The following is a 19,940-nucleotide window of genomic DNA, read 5'->3' as shown; positions in this document are numbered from 1 at the left end:
TAAAAAAGACTAAGAGTAAAGGGTGGCCTAAGTCTTCTAGTGAAATATAAAATACTGGTTAAATAGAAAATTGAAGAAAGAGCCACATCCGTTATTTTAATAAAGAAGTCAATGTTTTGTTGATCAACTTTTTTATGAAAGGAGAGTGAACCCAATAATTTTCCCCCGCCATTTCACTTCTGTCCCAAGTTGACTACTGATTGTTGCAGATCTGAGAAGAAGAAGAAATGGAGTTGAAAGTCTCCAACTTCAATGCTGGTATCTTCAATTTCTTTCTTTCTTTTTTCTCCACCTTTTCCTTTTACTTCTAAATGAATTTTCTATACCAACATTTAGTTTTGTTGTATATTGATTCATGAAATAATTTTGGTCTGCGAGCTAGAATATGATTTTCTGTAGTTCGAATCTTTTTAGATTATTTCTAGTTCTTACTTTGAGCTTTACATATTTGATGAAATGTCAAGATGAAAAATTACCATAGTATTTGGTACACTGCATGTGAGTTTTGGATTTAAGAATGCTTATTTTGTAGATAAATCAAATGACTAACTGTTCTACTTTTCTGCTTCGTCAAGATAAAAAGAGCTTTGGTTCTGTCCTTCGATCCAGAGAAAGCATGATCCATTCAATGTTGTTTCGAGCTTCTACTTGCCTTGTATTTCTTTCATTGTTCTTCGCTTCAGCCTACTCCACTCCTGATCCTGAAGAGCTTCGTCTTCTTGTCTCTGAACCCACAATTATACAACTATTCCGTTACTTGCCTGTGGAAAATTCTTCAAGTTCCAGGCTTGGAACTGTGACGCTTTATGAAAGAGTACACATCCAAGGATTGCAGAGGTTTCTAAATCTTAAGAAGGTTGCACACACAGTGACAGTGAAGGTTTCAATGAAAAGTTCAAGTTCTAGGACATCAAATTTTTATGTTTGTTTTCACAAGAATACATCACTTGGGATAGGAATGTGTCCTCAAAGTCAATGGGAGAAAGCTTTCGAAGGTTCTTGGGCTCAATTCATGTCACCATTTGACCACAGGATTTTAGATATTAGAACATCTGGGTTATCTTTAGAAACTTTTGAAGTATCAATTGAAGAAGAATTCTCTCGATATCGCATAATCTTTTTAATCCTGGGTGTAGTGTTGATGAGTTCAGCCTCCATACTAAGCAAGTTGTTGGTATTCTATTTGGGCGGTGGTTGGCTGATTAGATTTCTCCTTCTACTGTTAATGATCCTTTCTCAGAGAATGAAGCTTCTTTCTCGTCGTGGGAAGAACTCACTTCAAATATTTCTATATGCTTACGCATCTGTAGGTTGTTTGGGATCTTTTTTCCTTCATTATGTTCTTGATCTATTGAATCAAATTGTTTTGGAAATGGGTATAACTATAAGTCAGGACATGTTTGATCCTCTAGCACTTGCAACATTCCTGATTGCTATTATTTTACCGATTGGAACGTGGTTGGGCTTTTGGGTAGCCCACAAATTTGTGGATCGTGAAAATGGATTAATTGAAAAAAACATATCACATTTTGTCGTATCGACATCCATTCAAATTTTGGCTACTTTTCTTATTCTTAAGTGTTCCTTGGATCCCATCTTGGCAACAGGAGGTCTAATATGTGGGACAATGGCTTCAATAATGACGAGCAATATCTTTAAGTTCCAATTGAATTTATTACAATCTCCAAATGAAACGTCCAACCATTTGGTTGAATACAGGTTGAGGACTGATTTGCTTCAGCACCGCAGTTCATTTACACATGATGATGATGTATATCCTTCAATGTTCCATTCGACACATGAACGGAGAAAGATTTCCAAGGATGAGTGGGAAAGGCTCACCAAAGACTCAACTAAAAAGGCTTTGGAAGAACTAGTTTCTTCCTCGGGTTTTACTAGATGGCTTCTTGATAATGCGGGTAGAATCAACATACCTCCTCTCCAAGGAGTAGAGTTGGAAAGTGTCGAAAGTGACTCTATTGGTTCTGATCAGTTGCCTTTGTCGACAACCGACAAAGTGAGTTTTACTTAATGATATTGACATATGACAATGTTTAAAGTCAATCCTTCATCTTAAAGTTGTATTAGAAAAAAGAATTGTATCTTACTCCAAACAATGTTGACTAAATTTTTAATTTAACAAAATAAGAACAATAATGAGATTAAATTTAAACGTTCATTACTTAAATTTTGAGGGTTTGTATCTATTTAGTATTTGTTAATAGGTTTACATTTTTATATTGAGTCTAATTTCACTTGTATATTTAGTAGATCTTTGTATTTTTTTAATTATGTGTTCACATATAATTAAATTTGTAATTTACAAAAAAAACTTAACAACATGAAAATGCTATTTAGTTTTTAACAATTCATCTTATAAACACTATTTCTACGCATAAGTTTCTATGTTTTGTTATTGAATTTCTACTTATCTTTTTAAAAATCAAACCAAGTTTTAAAAACTAAAGAAAAAAATATTTTAATAAATCGTTTTTGTTTTAAAATTTTGATTACAAATTCAAGTGTGACAGAAAAAAAATCATTATTAAAAATTCAAGAGAAAATAAAAAAATGGACGAAAAAGAAGAAGAAGGGAAAGAAAGAAGGAGGTGTTAGCAACAAAAAGGACAAGAATAAGAGTGATTTAAAATTTTGTTTAACCAAAAAGAAAAACAAAACTTTGAAACTTAATGGTTAGATCTATCAATACGAATTATGATTGAGAGGTAAATACATTTATTTCAAGATTCTCTTCAATTTTAAGTCACAAAATTCAAAATCATTGAAGCAATCCTAACATATTTATTATTGCTCATTTTCAAGAAACATTTCAAAGCTAAATTCAAAAATAACAATACGGTACAAATTGATAGGTACCACAAAGGAAAAAGGTATTATATTTTGGTTTGACAAACATGAAACTAAAGGAAAAGGAAAAAGAAAAAGAAGTCAAATTATCAAATGCAAAGTAAAGAAAAAAAAGAAGTACAGTAAGGAAAATAGATACATTAGATATTTATCAAATATGTATATATTTTTTTATTTTATAAAATATAAATAAATTTTAAATCTATCACTGATGCACGTATAGATACAAAGACACTTATAGAAATCTACTCGATTTTGTCTTTAATAAAAACTCAAATTGTTATATTTGCTAAATATATTTAGCAATTTTAATCTTTACAGTAATATAGTATATGTGTTTAGTTAGATTTTGGTTTATTGTGGGATATTTGAATTTTTTTCATAAGATTTATTTATTAATTTGGAGAAACCCTAGAAAGTCATTTCATTGGGGATTTCGCTCAAATTCCCACCAAATTCAAACTCTTCTATTTCACTTTCGTCCGCAATCTGAGAAGAAAGAAAATGCCGCTGAAGGTAGTCGACGCCACCGTCTCCGACTTCAGTGCTGTATTCGACAAATTCCGATCAGAACTCCCAAACAATAAAGCTAATTTCATCCTCTTTTTAGCCGACAAAGATCCTTCTACCTCTCGCAGCTGGTGTCCTGGTATGCTCCATTTCTTTGTTTTTTCCCCCCGCTTTTCCTTTTACTTCTGAAGAAATTTTGTGGATTCGTGATTACCCATCTCGTGAGGAAAATTAAAATCGTAAATCTTACGTTATTGCTGTTTCTTTTTTTTTTTTTGCATTTTTTTGTTCTAATTCTGATTTTGTCATTTATCCTCGATTGTGATTGCTCACGTTTTCCCTTTCTTCATATGCGAGTTTCCCTTTTAATATAAAGTAATTAATTGTAAAATTTGTTTGAAATCTTCAAATGTTCCCAATTGATTGGAGGGAGATAATGTTGTATATGCATATACGCACACACCATATGCTAAACGAGAGATAAGTTGTGACCATATGCTCAATGGTCTATCTATGAAATTATATTTTTTTTACCATGCAATGAAAAACATTTGAAGAAATTATTTAGAGAAATGAGTTCTGTGTTTGACTTGTGAGAATTTTTTGTCATGGGCCTGATACTGAGAATCAAAACTTGAAGGTCTCTAGTGATTCTGCATTCGTCAGTAAGCTAGGAAGATCTTTTTCAACTTTGCTTACATTTAGGTTTAAGGATAGAGTATCCAAGATATTAAATTTTTGTAGTTTGGGATTTCTTAGAACATTTGTAGTTCCCACTTTGAGCTTTACATGTATGATGCAATGTCTAGATGGAAACATCATAATAGGATTTGGTACATTGCGAGTTTGGATTTAAGAATGCTTATTCTGTACACTTGGTATTAAGTGGCATGTACAAACTAACTGTCCTACTTTTCTGCTTCGTCAAGAAAAAGGGAGCTTCAGTTCTATCCTTCGAACCAGAAAAAGCATGGTCCATTCAACGTTGTTTCGAGCTTCTACTTGCCTTCTATTTCTCGCAGTGTTCTTTGCTTCAGTCTACTGTACTTCTGACCCTGAAGACCATCGTCTTATTGTCTCTGAATCAACTACTATACAATTATCTGGTGGCTTGCCTGTGAAAAATTCTCCAGGTTCCAGACCTGGAACTGTGGTGGCTTGTGAAAGAGTATACATCCAAGGATTACCAAGGTTTAAAAATCTTAAGAAGGTTGCACACACAGTGAAAGTAAAGGTTTCATTGAGAAATTCAAGTTTTGGGATGTCAAATGTTGAGGTTTGTTTTCACAGGAATATGTCTCTCGGGATAGGAATGTGTCCTCAGAGTCAGTGGGAGAAAGTTGACAGAGGTTCTTGGGTCCAATCCACGTCACCGTTTGACCACAAGCTTTTAGATATTAGAACACGCGGGATATCTTTGGAAAGTTTTGAAGTATCAACTGAAGAAGAATTCTTTTTGTATCGCATAATCTTTTTAATCTTGGGTGTGTTGTTGATGAGTTCAGCCTCTATACTGAGCAAGTCGTTGGTATTTTATTATGGCAGCGGTATGGCAATTGGAATTCTCCTTATAGTGTTAATGATCCTTTTTCAGGGGATGAAGCTTCTTCCTACTGGTCGGAAGAGCTCGCTTGTAATTTTTCTATACGCATCTGCTGTTGGTCTTGGATCTTTTTTCCTCCGTTACATATCTGGATTATTGTATCAAATACTTTTGGAAATGGGTATAAGTGAGGACATGTATAATCCTCTAGCAGCATTTCTGCTGGCTTTTATTTTTCTGGTTGGAGCATGGTTGGGCTTTTGGGTAGTCCACAAATTCATCCTTGATGAGGATGGATCAATCAATACAAGTACATCACTTTTTGTCACATGGTCCATTCGAATTTTGGCTAGTCTTCTTATTCTTCAGTGTTCCGTGGACCCCTTGCTGGCAACAGGAGTTTTAATATGTGGAATAGTGGCTTCATCAATGTTGAGAAAAATCTTTAAGTTCAGATTTCTTCGTCGCCTATTCAAGAATTTATTCAAATCACCAAAGAAAATACCCAAGAAATCTCATATCTCTGATATGCCACATTTGGATGATTCTGATGATGAATGCACGTTGAAGACTACCCCGCTTTACAAAGAACCCAGGTTCTTTGGATCCCAAAATAAGAAGTTCTTACTTCAGCCCTGCCATTCTTCTAAACATAGCGATGTGTATCCTTCAACGTTCCATTCCACTTCTGAACGTAGAAATTTTTCAAAGGATGAGTGGGAAAAGTTCACCAAGGACTCAACTAAAAAGGCTTTGGAAGGACTAGTTTCTTCACCAGATTTTAGCAGTTGGCTTGTTGATAGAGCAGATAGAATCAGCATAACTCCCCAAAGCATTAGAGCTGAGAAGCGTCGAAAGTGGCTCCATTGGTTCTGATCGGTTCTAGGTCGATTACAATGCTGTAAGATTATGTGACTAAAACATGCGGCTGCCTGCATAATTAACATGACTTTTCTGGAAAATAGTAGGATGTGCTTAGACAAATTGATCACACCCACTAACTTGTATCTCCATTGTATGTTAGATCATTATTCATTACCTAGGTTTGGGGTACTTAGAGACTTGTAAGTTGTGTGATTTGCACGTATTTAGCCATTTAAAGCATGTTAGCACTTCAAAAAGAGGCATTTACAAACTGGCTGGAGCTTAAGGATGTTGTTTCACAGCATTTATGTGGTCATTCTCTCCATTTGCTTTATGCAGTAGCCTATGTACTTGAGTATATTGCAAGAAAGGCTATTTGTTTAATATCTTGTAATTTAAAGGCTGTGCCATGATTCTGTGATATTCTCCACCCTCAATACCACGCGGCCATGTGAAAACGTTGTTGCAGCACCATTTAACACAGCATCATTTAACTACCAATCATGGATCACAGAAATCAATGAAACTTATGGTTAAACTTTCATGTTTGTGTCTAATGGGTCTCTCAAGTTTTCAATTTTATTTCAAATAGTTTTCATTTTTCAAATGTCAACATGAACTTGAAAGTTCGGAGACTAAATGTGTACTTTAACCTTACATGAAGAAACTAAATGTGTAATTTTAACCTTCCTTGTCATAGACAAGTATAGTATTTTGTGTACCTTGGCCATTGTAGAAAAATTATTTAATGTGTGCGCTTAAATGTAGCTATCGTTTCTAATATTTAGGTGTAGTCAACAATACTACTACGTTGTTTCTCACATTGTTCTACCTGCCACTCCAATCTTTCTAGAAACCATGGATATAAAGAAGTAATATACATTTTCCATTACATCGTCTTTCTCCCTGTTGTCTACAAAATGCTGGACTAGGACTTGGATATTCCTTCTACAATTTGACTCTACTTACATCTAGTCAATTAAGAATTCTCGTATTGTATTAGCGGTAGTAAGTACAGAATGCAATCATCAATTCTCTAAAAAGATAGATGTTTGGTTTTTGTGTCAGACTGTGTGAGAGCTGAACCGGTGATCTACAAAAAACTGGAAGCAGCATCAGATGATATTGCACTTTTGAGAGCCTATGTAGGAGATAGACCAACATGGAGGAATCCCCAGCATCCATGGAGAGTGGATCCTAGGTTCAAGCTTACTGGAGTTCCAACTCTGGTTCGATGGGAGGAGAATGATAAGATCAGTGGTCGCCTTGAAGATCATGAGGCTCATGTGGAAAACAAAATTGATGCCCTTATTGCTGGTAAATAATTGTTAGCGTCTCTTCAATAAGACATGGGAAATACCTTTCCCAACTCAATATCATCATCGTTTTCTGTTCTTGAGGAACTTTTGTTTGATCTCTGATAGATTGGTTGACGATTATATAGTTATCTCATGAATAAACCAACCGGAGAGTTTCAATCACCGTTACAAATTTTAGAGGTGAACACTAAAACCAATTACTAATAGAATTGAACGAAAATCCAGTTTTTACTAAGGGTTCTGTTTAAACAAACAAATTTTTTAGTTCCCTTCAGTTTTGGATTTGAAAACTAAATTCAAAACTGAACTGAAGCGTTTACATTGTATTATATTAGATTATATATATTATATTAAAACTGTATTGAATTTTTTTGGTTTGGTTTGATATGTGTTCAGAACTGAAATTTTGGTTTAGGAAAAACAGTAAAAAGGTAAATATCTTTTTTTAAAAAAATAAAAAACATCCTACTATTCTTCCCTTATGAACTCGTCTCTCCTAGTTGTAATTAAAGTGTTATGGTGGACAAGTATTATTTCTGGATATTTTCCATAAGTTTCTAATAATAATGGGGTTTTTTGTAGCTTTATATAGCCACTCAATTTTTCGAAAACAGTGTTGATAAATTATGAAAAACAGTTTTAATCTTTAGGTGATGCTTCAAACCTATAAACTTTATCAAGTTTCATTTGAACTCTTTAATCTCCCTAAATGGTGTCATTATTACCATTCTTTTCAACTCAAAAAGGCTATAGTTGACATCATTTTAAACTTTGGTCTCTAAATCAATTCTTACAAAATTTCAATGATGTAAATGATGTTATGTCTATGTCTTACACAATATCAAAATGTTAAAGAATTTGTGTATGATATTAAATATCTGCCGTGAAAAAAATTAACGTATTGAGAGATGTTAGAGTCTAATTTGGGAAGATGGAAGGTTTAAAGTTTTTTTAGGTTTTTTTTTTTTTTGTTCATTTTGGTTCAATTTTTAAAATGTATAATTTTATTATCTAAAATTTTAGAGAAATTATAATCATTTTACCCATTTATAACTTTTACACTTTAAATCTAGTTTGAGAAATATTGGTCTCTAACCTACTCAACTTGAATCATGTCATATCTCCAAAACCCTAAACTAGATCACATGCTCATAGCTACAATGTCAATTTGTTAGAATCAAAATCAAATTAACAATCACAATAATGTTCTTTTTTAAAGGTTCATAAACTCACCGTACAAGAGTTAACCCAATCTATATTTAAGTGTACTAGAATCTTGAGTTATATCTTTGTTTTGTTAAGCGTTTAATTAGAAAAGATGAATAGTAGAAAAACTCTAAAAAAACACAAATGTAAAAAATATAAAATTTAAAAGGAATAACCTTTTTGGCATAAAATATTAAGTATATAGCAATTTTTTAAACAATTTGCAAATATAGCAGATTTTGTATTCTTTTTAAAACTATTTCAAAATTACCCTTGTTTTAAAAGAAATATCCACAATTTTCTCTTACTCCACAATTTTCTCTCATTCTCCACGATTTTCTCCGTTTTCCATATTCACCGTCTTTTTCTCCCTTCTCCATCTTTACCATTGTTTCTTTTCCATATTTTTTGTGATTTTCTCCTATTTAAGATCATTTCTTCTCTCCACGATTTTCTTCCATCTCACTTTGATATTTTTTTAGATGTGATTCTTTCCTAAAATTTTACTTCATCCAATTTTTACAATTTGATTTAATTTCATCACTTGATTTTCTTCAATTCAATTGATTTTACCAAAATTTTTATATTTAAAAATGTGTTTAATTTCACTTGTATCGTACTTCGTTAGTTTGAGGATTCATAGAAATTGAGCATATTAAGAATTTTTCTATCACTTCTACAATTTTAGGTTAAAAGAAATTGAGATTTTTTTCCCTAAAATTATTGATGAATACAAGTTATCACTGATAGACTATTAGTTGGATTAGTTAATATGAGCATAGTGATGTTAGTCTATCATTGATGAACCTGTATCCTAGTGCAACACTAATATCTTAAGTTATCATGATAGTAACCTATCAATGATAGACTCGTATCCTAGTCCATCACTAATAGTAGTCTATCAATGATAGACTCGTATCCTAGATCATCACTGATATTAAACTTTATCCTAGACCATCACTAATATCCTAAGTTATCACTGATAATAGTATATCAATGATAGATATGTATCCTAGTCCATCACTGTAGTAGTCTATCAATGATAGATCTGTATCCTAGTCCATCACTGATAGTAGTCTATCAATAATAGACTCGTATCCTAGGCCATCACTAATATTAGTCAATCAGTGATAGACTCTATCTTCTATAATGCTATGAGTGTAACACCAGGATGATAAACTGTATATATATATATATATTGCAACGATTCAAAATTATGATTAATCAATGTTATGAGTGTAATACTACCTCTATCTTACGAGCGTCGAGCATGAGGACCATGAAAACAAAAAAAAAAATTGATTAATGAAAGGAAAAATCATCAAAATGTACTAATTGTCGTCCTGTTGGTCACAAAATGATGTGACATTACGTTATTGATGAAAATCATTTTGCTTGAAGATAGATAACATTTTTTTGTTAGCAGTAATTACTTTATTGTAAAGTAGTAATATGAAATAATGTCATAATGAAGTTTAATTTATAGTTATTGATAGTTTCTATCGGTTATAAACTTACTAAGAAGTTTATCGTTGATAGCTTCTAGCAATGATAGACTTCAACATGTATATTAACAAAAAAAAATTCTCAATAAAATGCACCAATTAATATTAAATTGCAATTGTTCAACATGCATAATACTAATTTCTTAGTGGGAACATAAAAGCTTATAACTTGCAATGATTATTCAACCTGTGATCGAACATTTTTCTATATTAATATGATAAAATCAACTAAATATGAAGAGGTAACACTATTGTGAACTTTTTCATCATTATGGTCTGTCATTAATAAACTTCAACATCCATTGAAAACCAGTCAATTTGCAATATTCAACTTGTGGTCCAACACATTTCTATATCAATTGAACAAAATCAAATAAAATATGAAGTCTATCATTGATCTTTTCTATCATTAAATATCCGCAAAACTAATAATACAATATCCATTTACTCAATGTGAGAGTTGCAAATCAAAACTAGGGACAAATAAATCGATCTCTTGCAATATTCTAGTCTTTTGCATTCTCCAACATTTTATTTGATTAGTTAAGTTGTCTCTTCGACCTAACATTTTTAACATCCTTTGCTATTTCCATCATTTTCATTTTTTTCTTGAACAACCTGAAATGATAATGTCGAATTAGAGTTTATAAATATATATTATAATAAAAAAATCTAAACATCTTCCAAGTCTATTAGTGACAGAAACATATCGCTAATAGACTCTAAACAATAACAGACAAAATATGATTTCACATTAAACTAAAGTATTTACTAAACATATATTACAGGTCTATCAATGATAGAACGTATCATTGATAGATTAAAAAACGACACTTAAACTAAAACATCCACCAACACATCTTACCACAAACAAACCAAACATCCTCAAGGTCTATCAATAATAGAAATATATCACTGATAGACCACAAGCAACAACTCAGAAAAATGTGCATTGAACTAAAACATCTACTAACGTCTCAATGCAAACAAACTAAACATCCCTCAAGTTTATCACTAATACGAACATATCACCGATAGACCATATCCCTAAGCAACAAAACACAAAACTTAGCATGTCAAAGAAACAAGTTCAACATCCTCCAAATCTATCAATCACTAACAAGAACATATCACTTATAGACCATAAACAACATCCCAAATAAAATATGCACATTAAACTAAAGTATTTACTAAACATATTTCAGGTCTATCAATGATATAATGTATCATTGATAGATTAAGAAACAACACTTAAACTAAAACATTCACTAATACACCTTACTGCAAACAGTTCAATATCCCAACACAAACAAGTTCAACATCCTCCAAATCTATCAATCATTGATAGAAACATATCACTGATAGACTTCAACATCACACAAAAAATGCAATTTAACTTAGATCTTCTACTAACCAAATCTATCAATCATTCGATTTCAAATAAATAGAAAAAGAAGAAAATCTTTTTCAAATATATTACGATCAAACAGAAAATAAAAATACCGGAAGAACGTGAACTGAAGCAGAAATCCTGAAGCGAAGCTGAAAACCTAAAGCGAAGAAAGTGGATGACGATAAAGTGGAGAATGTGAAGCGAAGCCGAATACGAAGGCACATCGGAATATGAGGCACCAGAATCGCAAAAGAAAATCAGAATACGAAGGCACCAAAACCGCAAAAGAAAATCAATTGAATTATTAAATTGGTAATTTGCTATATTCCCACACATTTTAAAATATAAAAATACTGGTAAAATCAATTGAATTGAACAAAATCAACCTAGAGTGATGAAATTAAATCAAATTGTAAAAATTGGATGAAATAAAATTTTAGGGAAGAATCACATCTAGAAAAATATTAAAGTGAGATGGAAGAAAATCGCGTAGAGAAGAAATGATCTTAAAATAGGAGAAAATCACAAAGAAGACGGAGAAGAAACGATGGTGAAGATGGAGAAGGGAGAAAAAGACAATGAATATGGAGATTGGAGAAAACGATGAAGATGAAAAATGGAGAAAATCATGGAGAATAAGAGAAAATTATGGAGAAAAAGAAAATCTTTAAAGAAAATCCGAATATGAAAAAAAAGAAGAAAGTGAAAGATGGAAGACAATGCTTGAGGTGTAGGGATAGTTGCAAATTTAGCAATTAAATTCAAATTAATTAAGTATATAACACAATTTTAAAACATTTGCAAATATAGCAAAATTTGTCAAATTTTATCAATGATATAAGAACATATCACCGATAGATTATGTTGTAAATATCGGTCTATCACTGATATACCATATGAAATATATCGGTGATACAAGTCTATCAGTGATATTTTTGCAATATTTGCAATTTTTTAAAAATGTTGTTATATCCTTAATTATTATTGTTAAAATAGTCATCTACTGCAATTTTCCTAAAGGGTAGTTAGGGGTATTTTCATCTTTTACCTTGAAGTTTAATTAAAATTTGTTATACTTACAATTCTTTTAAAGATTTGCTATATCCTTAACTAATTTCCTCACCTCCAACAAATAATAAGCGAAAACCGAATTTGATGAATATTTTTTACCCAAATCGGTTACATTTTTTATTGATAAAAAAACCTAAATAATTAACTAGAGAGAGATCTATATTATTTGATTTAATTTACACTTATATGTCATTTATGAAATATTGTCTTCGAAGTAGACCGTACCCTTTTTAACGTATTATTATTATGGACCAAAATAAGGCCCAAAAACATCCAAGGCCTGTTTTTTTATTAAGAGAAAGAAAGCCCAATGAGTTTAGAATATATATGAAACCCTAGAATTCTTTCGGCAAGCAGAGAAGAAACGAGGCAGCCAAATTCTCAGAAACTCATCAATGGCGCCGAAGACAGCAAGAGTTAGCCGAAACCCCGATCTCATTCGAGGGGTTGGCAAATACTCGAGGTCCAAGATGTACCACAAGCGAGGTCTCTGGGCAATCAAGGCCAAAAATGGAGGTGTCTTCCCTCGCCACGATGCCAAGCCTAAGGCCGAAGCTCCAGCTGAAAAGCCGCCGAAATTTTACCCTGCCGACGATGTTAAGAAACCCATTGTCAACAAACGTAAAGCTAAGCCCACCAAACTTAGGTAGATATTTCGCAATGTTCTTTCTTTACATCTGATATATAGTTCCCTGTTTTCGAACCTATATTGTATGCTATGGTTGGGAAATTGGGGAATTGGTGTTAACTGTGGAATGAATTAAGTAAAATGTCTTGTGTATTTGTGTTTTCTTTTTCTGGGTAAGGATTATTTTTTTTATTAATCGAGGAAAATTTGAGTTCATGCTGTAGCTGCGAATAAAGGGGGAATTTTTACACATAGGTGACTGCCATAATAGATGGATTTATTTCACACTTGATTTGAGTTTTCGGTTTTAAATTGCGTGAAGTGAATTAATGTTGCTCATTTTCCAAATAATAAACATTTGGTCCATTTCGATTAATTATTCTGCTTGCAGGTCTAGTATTACTCCTGGAACTGTGCTTATCATTCTTACTGGAAGATTCAAGGGAAAGAGAGTTGTGTTCTTGAAGCAACTTCCATCTGGGTTGCTTTTAGTGACTGGTGAGTTTTCAGCATTCCCTGTAATTGCCTGTCTTCATAATTTTTTATGTAGTAGCACATCGTGTTGGGGTTTGGGAGGTTTTATTATTTATACATGGGGATTAGGTTTTCTCTTCTTTACATTCATTGTGTACTTTGGATTAGATTTGCATTTGGCAGTGTCATTTTTTATGGCTTAGCGTCTTAGCAATTGTTGGCTTAAGCTTTACAAACTGATATTATCTTAATGTGTTGCCGGCATAGTGTTTACCATTGAGAAATTAGAAGTAGGATTCCTTGGGATTTAGATTTTGGTAGTATTAATAGCTTAACCTCGGAACCAATTAATATTGAAATGTCTCGTGCCTTGCATTCTGATTTCTGCCCATATCCCTTGCAATGGTCTTTACATACTACTGAAAATTTTCATGCCTCCAATTTGGCCCCAGAGACGAACATCAACGTTATAATGGGTGATTTCCTATTGCGTCTGGTCTTTTGTGAGAAAGGTTGCTTCTTGTGGTTGGCGAGGGTGTGTACTCTCATATGGAATCTTTGTGGGTAAAAAAACAATCTAGTGTTTGGTGGGCTGGATAAGGAGTCTAGTGATGTTTGGGCCCTTTTTAGGTTTTCCCTTTAGACTTCAAATTTGATTTATTTGTTTATCTACTATATGCACTATTTTGATCAATTGGGCCTTGTTTCTTTAATGAGTCTTTTGTGCTTGATTTTTTTGTTTTTCCTTGTATGCTTTCATTTTTTCCCTCAATTGGGCCTTGTTTTTTAATGAGCCTTGTTTCCTCAATTGAGCCTTAAGTGGTTTCTTGATCAAAGACATGTCTTAATTTCCTAAGCTTCATGTGCAATATCTGGGAGGGATTGGCTTGATGATGCGGATTGTATTGTATGTTTGGGAGAAGGGTTGCATATAAACTAATGATTAGATGTGGTCTGGGATTTTAGATCCGAAATTCTTGAACCTGCCGACTATCTGAATTTAACGGTTGTCATTTTAGGTCCATTCAAAGTCAATGGCGTTCCTTTAAGACGTGTGAATCAGTCATACGTGATTGCAACCTCCACCAAGGTGGACATTACAGGGGTCAGCGTGGAGAAGTTTGATGACAAATATTTCTCCAAGGAAGTTCAAAAGAAGAAAAAGAAGGGAGAAGGAGAATTTTTTGAGGCAGAGAAGGAGGTTCATAGTTTTTTCATTTTTTTTCCACTGTTCAAATATTTCAAATTTTATCATTTCTTTACCCTAATTTTTGGTCTCCGTTGTTGCAATATAGGAAAAAAGTGCACTTCCACAGGACAAAAAAGATGACCAGAAGGCAGTGGACTCAGCTCTGCTGAAGTCCATCGAGGCAGTCTCAGACTTAAAGACATACTTAGCTGCAAGGTTTTCTCTGAAGGCAGGCATGAAACCACATGAACTTGTTTTCTAAATATTTCTCTCTTGGGTGCTGAAACTTCTCGTGGAAGTTGATCCCTACAATCTTCTTGTTCATGTTTTGTTACAAGGATTCTAGATTTGATGTTATGTGTCTTGACGAATTTTGCAGTGAACTTTTATTCATCAATTTTTGCGTTATGTAGCTTCCTTTGACTACTGATAGTGATAAGATATGTACTTTTTTTTCAATTGTATCATTGTTTTCTAGTTGATGAAATACTTGAGAGAATCATTTGGAAAGAAGCCATGGTGGATAGCCAAATTGAGTTGGGCCATTTCTTCAATTGTATGCTTGAGTCTAAAAAGTATTCGTGGTTTCTTTTTCCATTTGGTAAATGGTTTTTTTTGGGGGCATCAAACAACAAAATGTCAGAATCACGTTAAAATAATTAACACGTGTCAAAATAGCCTAGGTCACCCCACATGTAAAAAAATGATAGAATGTAATTAAGTTATTATCATATGGTTATTATTATATATAGAAAGGTGAACTAGTACTTTGATGATCATAAATTTAATGATGAAATTGAAAGATCAGACGAAATTGGACGAATTCTTTGATGCTAAATTCAATTGTATGTTTAGCCAAACGAGTTAAATTCATAATATTATTGCAAACTTCTGTTCTTTATGGTTTATAACCATGCTCTTACAGGAGCAAGCAAGACCTTCGATTTTGTACCCTATTGTTATGACAAAAGAAACAAGTTAATAGAAGGAAAATACATTGACTTTAATTGTGACACAATTGGCATTGTAACTCATAGCAAACTGTCTGTTTGGGGAGGCAATCTCTTGAAAAAATTGCCAGGTACTGATGGTAGCTTGCTGCGGAACTTCGGATGCCTTAAACAATATAAGCCTGCAACCAAAGCCACCACTCTGAAAGGGGTAGCATATAGCACAGCAGCAGTGCAAAGACAAAATACTATGAAAAGACTGGTGGCTCTAGGGTCCCTCCAACTGAGCAGAGACTGAACTCTCTCTCCTTGTGTTGCTATGTCCCCTACAACCGTCTGGATCCTCCCTGCAACACTTCTTAACCTGTCATACCTTAGTCGAACTAAGTCATTCGGTTTGGAAGTTGGGAACGTGTCAAATTCCTCATCAAGCTCATCTGGGTTTACTGCTTCAGCCCAGGAGAGCTTGGTGTCCATGTGGGGTGGGTGCCTTGGCCTAAACCTGTAGTTCCATAGGCCAATGAGGAACATGTATAGAAAAACAGTGGGAAGTATTAGTTCTGGATACCAAATCAAGATAAGGAACAAAATGTGCACAAGCACAGATGTGATGGGGTTCCTCCAATTGCAAACTTCACGAAACCATCGAGTAACTGAAATCATTCCTGAAAGCAGTGACATAATTCGGAAAAAGTTAGCTTTGCTTCTTCTCATGCTCCATACATGTGAATCGACATCTAACATGTACTCGATGACTTCTTTTCTTAGAGGCGGTTCAGCTCGACTGAGCCTTGTTGCTACTATGTTCATAGCTTGATACCTTAAATTTTCTATTTGGTTCACTGTAAAAGGTTGAAGGTAATGCATCTTTGGCAGCAATGGGTTTCCATAGATGTATATCATGTTTGCCAAAGATAGAGTGGTGAAGCGAACCGCAAGTTGAAGCTCCCCCATCTTCTTTACTCCATTGGGGTGTAGAACCAGAAGGGGATAAGAATGAGTGTAGAGTTTGTGAGCTTCAAGTGTCGATAGTCGAATTCGAACCTTTCCAATCCTCGAATCTTTTGCTCCATTGCTTCCATTGTGTTTTTCACCACCCCCTAAATGGCAGTTGTCAAAAACTCCCAAAGTAATGACTGTACATGGATCATAGACTTCCCATGTGTATTGTTCATTCCATTTGGGACTGAAAGTATTGAGAATTGTTCTAGTACGAACCCATTTTTGGCCGTACTTCGCAATACAATAGGCATCTGTGCTTCCTCTCCCATCCTTCATCTTCATTGGAAGTAGTCCTTGAGCACTTAATATTCCTACCTCCAATATTCCCACTGGTGGTTTCCACAGCTGTTTTGCAGTTGGTCGTTGGTCACTGATGTATAAAGTTGATTCATCTAGTACATGATACCCACCTTCAAGAGAAGCTCTCAAGTGAATCCTGCTTGAAAATTTGAGTTCCTTTCGCCTATCCGCTTCTAGGACTCCAAAACCGTACTTCTCAAGATTGAACCAGCGTGAATGGACTGGTCTATAATCTAGCCGCTTATCAAACGTGTCAAGAGGGAGACTGATCTGCCCTAAGACATCTTCTTTTGAAGGGTGTACTCTGTCTTCAATAGTGATTACCAACTGTTCTTCAAAAGGCTCTGCTACCACAAATACCAAATCTTCATTCCAAACTGGATTTGTAGTGCTTGTTGAACTGATCTTTGTTCTTAGGACCTGATTGCCAACCTGAACTTTGACAAAAAGATCTGGAAGGCGGTTTCTGTCATTGGGGATTACATCTTGAGCTTCAATCACATTTAACCTTAGGTACCATAGTTTTGGAGAGACATAAACCTTTGATCTTACATTATGAACACCTTCCCCAAAGACCGAGGCTGCATCGGAATGCCATGCCTCTGGGAAGGCTTCATCAGCTTGTGTTCCCATCCAAACTGCAACCATGATTTCTCCCCTTACCTTGCCTGTTCCTCGCCGGTCCTCCAATCTGTACCATTGAGGAGCCAATGGACTATCCGGAGGAACTCGAGTAGGAACCTCATTTAAGTCGAACACCACTCGGCCCAGGTAATCATCTCTTCCGAGCATTTCTTTGTCCTTGACAAAAACTTCAAGTGCAGAAGACTGTATGCGTTCTTTTGAGAAAGCAAAGACCTGATTCCATTCTGGATTTTGCTTCTTGTCAAAATGCTTTGTTCTCCCCTTATAGTTTCCGAGCTTCACTTCCACATAAGGATCACAACCTCCAGTGATAGAACTGGAAGGTAGATCCCTTGCTTTCATTACACGAACATAGAGATAGAACATTTGCTCAACAAGGTCATAGGTGCTTGTGTGTCGCTCACCACTCAGCCAACCTCTTCCACCATACCCTCCTCCATTCGGCCATTGCTCCCCGAGCTGAGGATTAGTGTCCCTGATCTCATAGTCATCCTGATTGCTGGAATTAGCTTCTGAATTGCTTGTGTTCATTGTTGGTGGAATGCTTCTGTTCATCGAAGATGAAGCGCCTTGTGGTCGTCTCTGTACTACTATTCGAGGCCGCTGCATTGTTTGCTGCTTGTGTAGTTGTGTTGTCTCTTGTCTTGCTTCAATTGGTTCTTCAATCTCTTCCTTTGGCTCTTTAGCAGGATCTTCGATACGAAACTCAACTACAGGAAGAGTTGAGTTTGAATCTTTAGATGGTGAGATTTTTAAAACATCTTTCTTTGGTTCTTCTTGAATATCACTAACAGGAACACCGTCTGCTTTAGTTACTGCAGCTAATGCTGAAGAAATAGGAGGATTTGAAACCACTCTGGTTGGAGGAGGATTAGAAATTGGGGGTTCTCGTGGATTTATTGGAGATTTTTTTGGTGGTGAAATATAGATTTTCAAGCCAATCTCACCTTTGACAGCCGAAAGAAACCAGTTGTTTTCTAAATGGAATCTCTGATAAGTTTCTTCACCTTCCTTGGCAATGTTAGAGCAAGAAATTCTAACTCTTCCAAGAAAGCTTCTGCCTTCAATCAATCTCTTTTCATGATAAACTGAGATATCGATGGTTTGGTACTGATGGTTTTGGGTTTCGTCAAAATCGAAAGATAGTTTCTGATTCCAAATGGGATCGAGACTCTTTGGAACCGTTTTTGTTCGACTTATATGGTTTTGAAAATCAACTTCTACAAATGGACTTGCAGATCCTTCACCATCTTTGGGCATAAGATCATGAGCATCTATTACTTCCACCACCAGCTGCTTCATAATCCTTCTATTTCTTCTTCAGCTGCTGCAAAAAAATACAAGGTAATCACTGACCACAAGCAAGCTGGAAACTCCATCCAGAAGCAAAGAAGTTCCACTTTAGAAGTCATAATAAACTAAAGATGAAAGAGTTATAAGCTCTCTCACTTCCTAGTAACTGTTTTCTGTCATGATACTTGTGAAGAAAGGAATGGTTTGATGAAGAAGCTGAAGTGAGCTTTGTGAAAAACTAAATATGGAAGGAAAGCAAAATCTTTTTCTAACAGCATGAAGGCATAATTTCCCAAGAACCCAACAGTACTTGTTTCTCAAGTTTGAAGATTCTAAAAAGATGAATCTGATTTTTTTCCCCTTAGTTTAAATGGTATGGGTGGATAAAATATTTAAATATCTAATCTCTTGGTGAAAACCATCATAAGCTATGCTTACACCAACAAAAAGATGAATAGGACTAGTTTCATATTATTATGTAAATTGATAACAAAAATAGAGTTGCTAAATATCAAACCAATCTTTACTTTTCAATTGATACAATGAAAATGACATTCCTTATTTCTAATATAGTTATATTGTCACATATCAAACTTTAAGAAGAAAAAAAAAAGATGCAATACTGGGTAAACTAAACTCAAACATACCAATATTCTATAAAATATGCTACCAAAAGGAGTAACTATGATAGGTGACCATATTTTTTTTTATTAAAATATATCGCTCTCTTTTTTAATATATATAGTTTCGTTGTATAATCACAATAAAATAATTTTTTTTCCAAATTTATTTGGTTTATGCTATAAGTAACGATGAATTACGACAAAGTATAGTCGAATTTTAGTTAAAATATCGTTTTTGTCTTTATGGTTTGAAGTTCATTCAATTTTAATTTATATAACTTAAATTCTACAACTTTCGATTCTGTACTTTCAATAATTTTTAATTACAGTTTTTTTTTAGAAAAATAACTATGTATTTAACATTTACACCAAAAATTGTGAAATTTTTTGAAATCTTACAATAAAATTATTAAAAGTATAGAAACTAGAATTGAACTTAACCGAACCTTGCCTTTTATTTATTTATTTTTTTTGTTGGAGAAACTTCATTGTAGGACATCCTAGCTGAGATCTGAATTTATATTTTTTAACCTTTTTTTCTCTCAACCTTCTTTGTT

At 34.0% G+C, this 19,940-nt stretch overlaps 4 protein-coding genes across 5 annotated transcripts; 3 read left to right on the top strand and 1 right to left on the bottom strand.

Moving 5' to 3' along the window:
* The first annotated feature begins 25 nt into the window (after positions 1-25).
* LOC105435121 lies at positions 26-2,188 on the top strand. The gene is made up of 2 exons (XM_011654531.2): positions 26-258; positions 576-2,188. The coding sequence occupies exons 1-2, from the start codon at positions 228-230 to the stop codon at positions 2,030-2,032; spliced, it is 1,488 nt and encodes a 495-aa protein (XP_011652833.2). The 5' UTR covers positions 26-227; the 3' UTR covers positions 2,033-2,188.
* A 1,003-nt stretch (positions 2,189-3,191) lies between these two features.
* Positions 3,192-7,339, top strand: LOC101210632 (thioredoxin-like protein Clot). 2 transcript variants are annotated; one of them, XM_011653491.2, is made up of 3 exons: positions 3,192-3,517; positions 4,308-5,822; positions 6,854-6,991. In XM_011653491.2, the coding sequence occupies exons 1-2, from the start codon at positions 3,373-3,375 to the stop codon at positions 5,795-5,797; spliced, it is 1,635 nt and encodes a 544-aa protein (XP_011651793.1). In that variant the 5' UTR covers positions 3,192-3,372; the 3' UTR covers positions 5,798-5,822; positions 6,854-6,991. The 2 variants fall into 2 exon arrangements, with proteins under 2 accessions (XP_011651793.1, XP_011651794.1); XM_011653492.2 differs by lacking the exon at positions 4,308-5,822 and having other exon boundaries at positions 3,211-3,517; positions 6,854-7,339.
* Positions 7,340-12,608: 5,269 nt separating this feature from the next.
* On the top strand, positions 12,609-15,124 carry LOC101208176 (60S ribosomal protein L6-2). Its single transcript, XM_004149561.3, has 4 exons — positions 12,609-12,925; positions 13,299-13,405; positions 14,401-14,582; positions 14,677-15,124. The coding sequence occupies exons 1-4, from the start codon at positions 12,675-12,677 to the stop codon at positions 14,830-14,832; spliced, it is 696 nt and encodes a 231-aa protein (XP_004149609.1). The 5' UTR covers positions 12,609-12,674; the 3' UTR covers positions 14,833-15,124.
* Positions 15,125-15,413: 289 nt separating this feature from the next.
* Positions 15,414-18,936, bottom strand: LOC101207934 (FT-interacting protein 1). The gene has a single exon (XM_004149560.3). The coding sequence runs from the start codon at positions 18,767-18,769 to the stop codon at positions 15,602-15,604; it is 3,168 nt and encodes a 1,055-aa protein (XP_004149608.1). The 5' UTR covers positions 18,770-18,936; the 3' UTR covers positions 15,414-15,601.
* Positions 18,937-19,940: the final 1,004 nt, after the last annotated feature.

This window comes from Cucumis sativus, chromosome 3 (assembly GCF_000004075.3).
Source record: "Cucumis sativus cultivar 9930 chromosome 3, Cucumber_9930_V3, whole genome shotgun sequence".
Classification (NCBI taxonomy): Eukaryota; Viridiplantae; Streptophyta; class Magnoliopsida; order Cucurbitales; family Cucurbitaceae; genus Cucumis; species Cucumis sativus.
This window is presented reverse-complemented; position numbering and strand designations above follow the sequence as displayed.

Bases quoted from the DNA above. Each gene is read 5' to 3' on its own strand.
- LOC101207934 (XM_004149560.3), bottom strand. From the start codon at position 18,769: ATGAAGCAGCTGGTGGTGGAAGTAATAGATGCTCATGATCTTATGCCC.
- LOC105435121 (XM_011654531.2), top strand. From the start codon at position 228: ATGGAGTTGAAAGTCTCCAACTTCAATGCTG. The intron at 259-575 runs GTATCTTCAATT...TGCTTCGTCAAG, and splicing joins AGTCTCCAACTTCAATGCTG to ATAAAAAGAGCTTTGGTTCT.
- LOC101210632 (XM_011653491.2), top strand. From the start codon at position 3,373: ATGCCGCTGAAGGTAGTCGACGCCACCGTCTCCGACTTCAGTGCTGTA. The intron at 3,518-4,307 runs GTATGCTCCATT...TGCTTCGTCAAG, and splicing joins CTCTCGCAGCTGGTGTCCTG to AAAAAGGGAGCTTCAGTTCT.
- LOC101208176 (XM_004149561.3), top strand. From the start codon at position 12,675: ATGGCGCCGAAGACAGCAAGAGTTAGCCGAAACCCCGATCTCATTCGA. The intron at 13,406-14,400 runs GTGAGTTTTCAG...TTGTCATTTTAG, and splicing joins TGGGTTGCTTTTAGTGACTG to GTCCATTCAAAGTCAATGGC. The intron at 14,583-14,676 runs GTTCATAGTTTT...GTTGCAATATAG, and splicing joins TTTTTGAGGCAGAGAAGGAG to GAAAAAAGTGCACTTCCACA.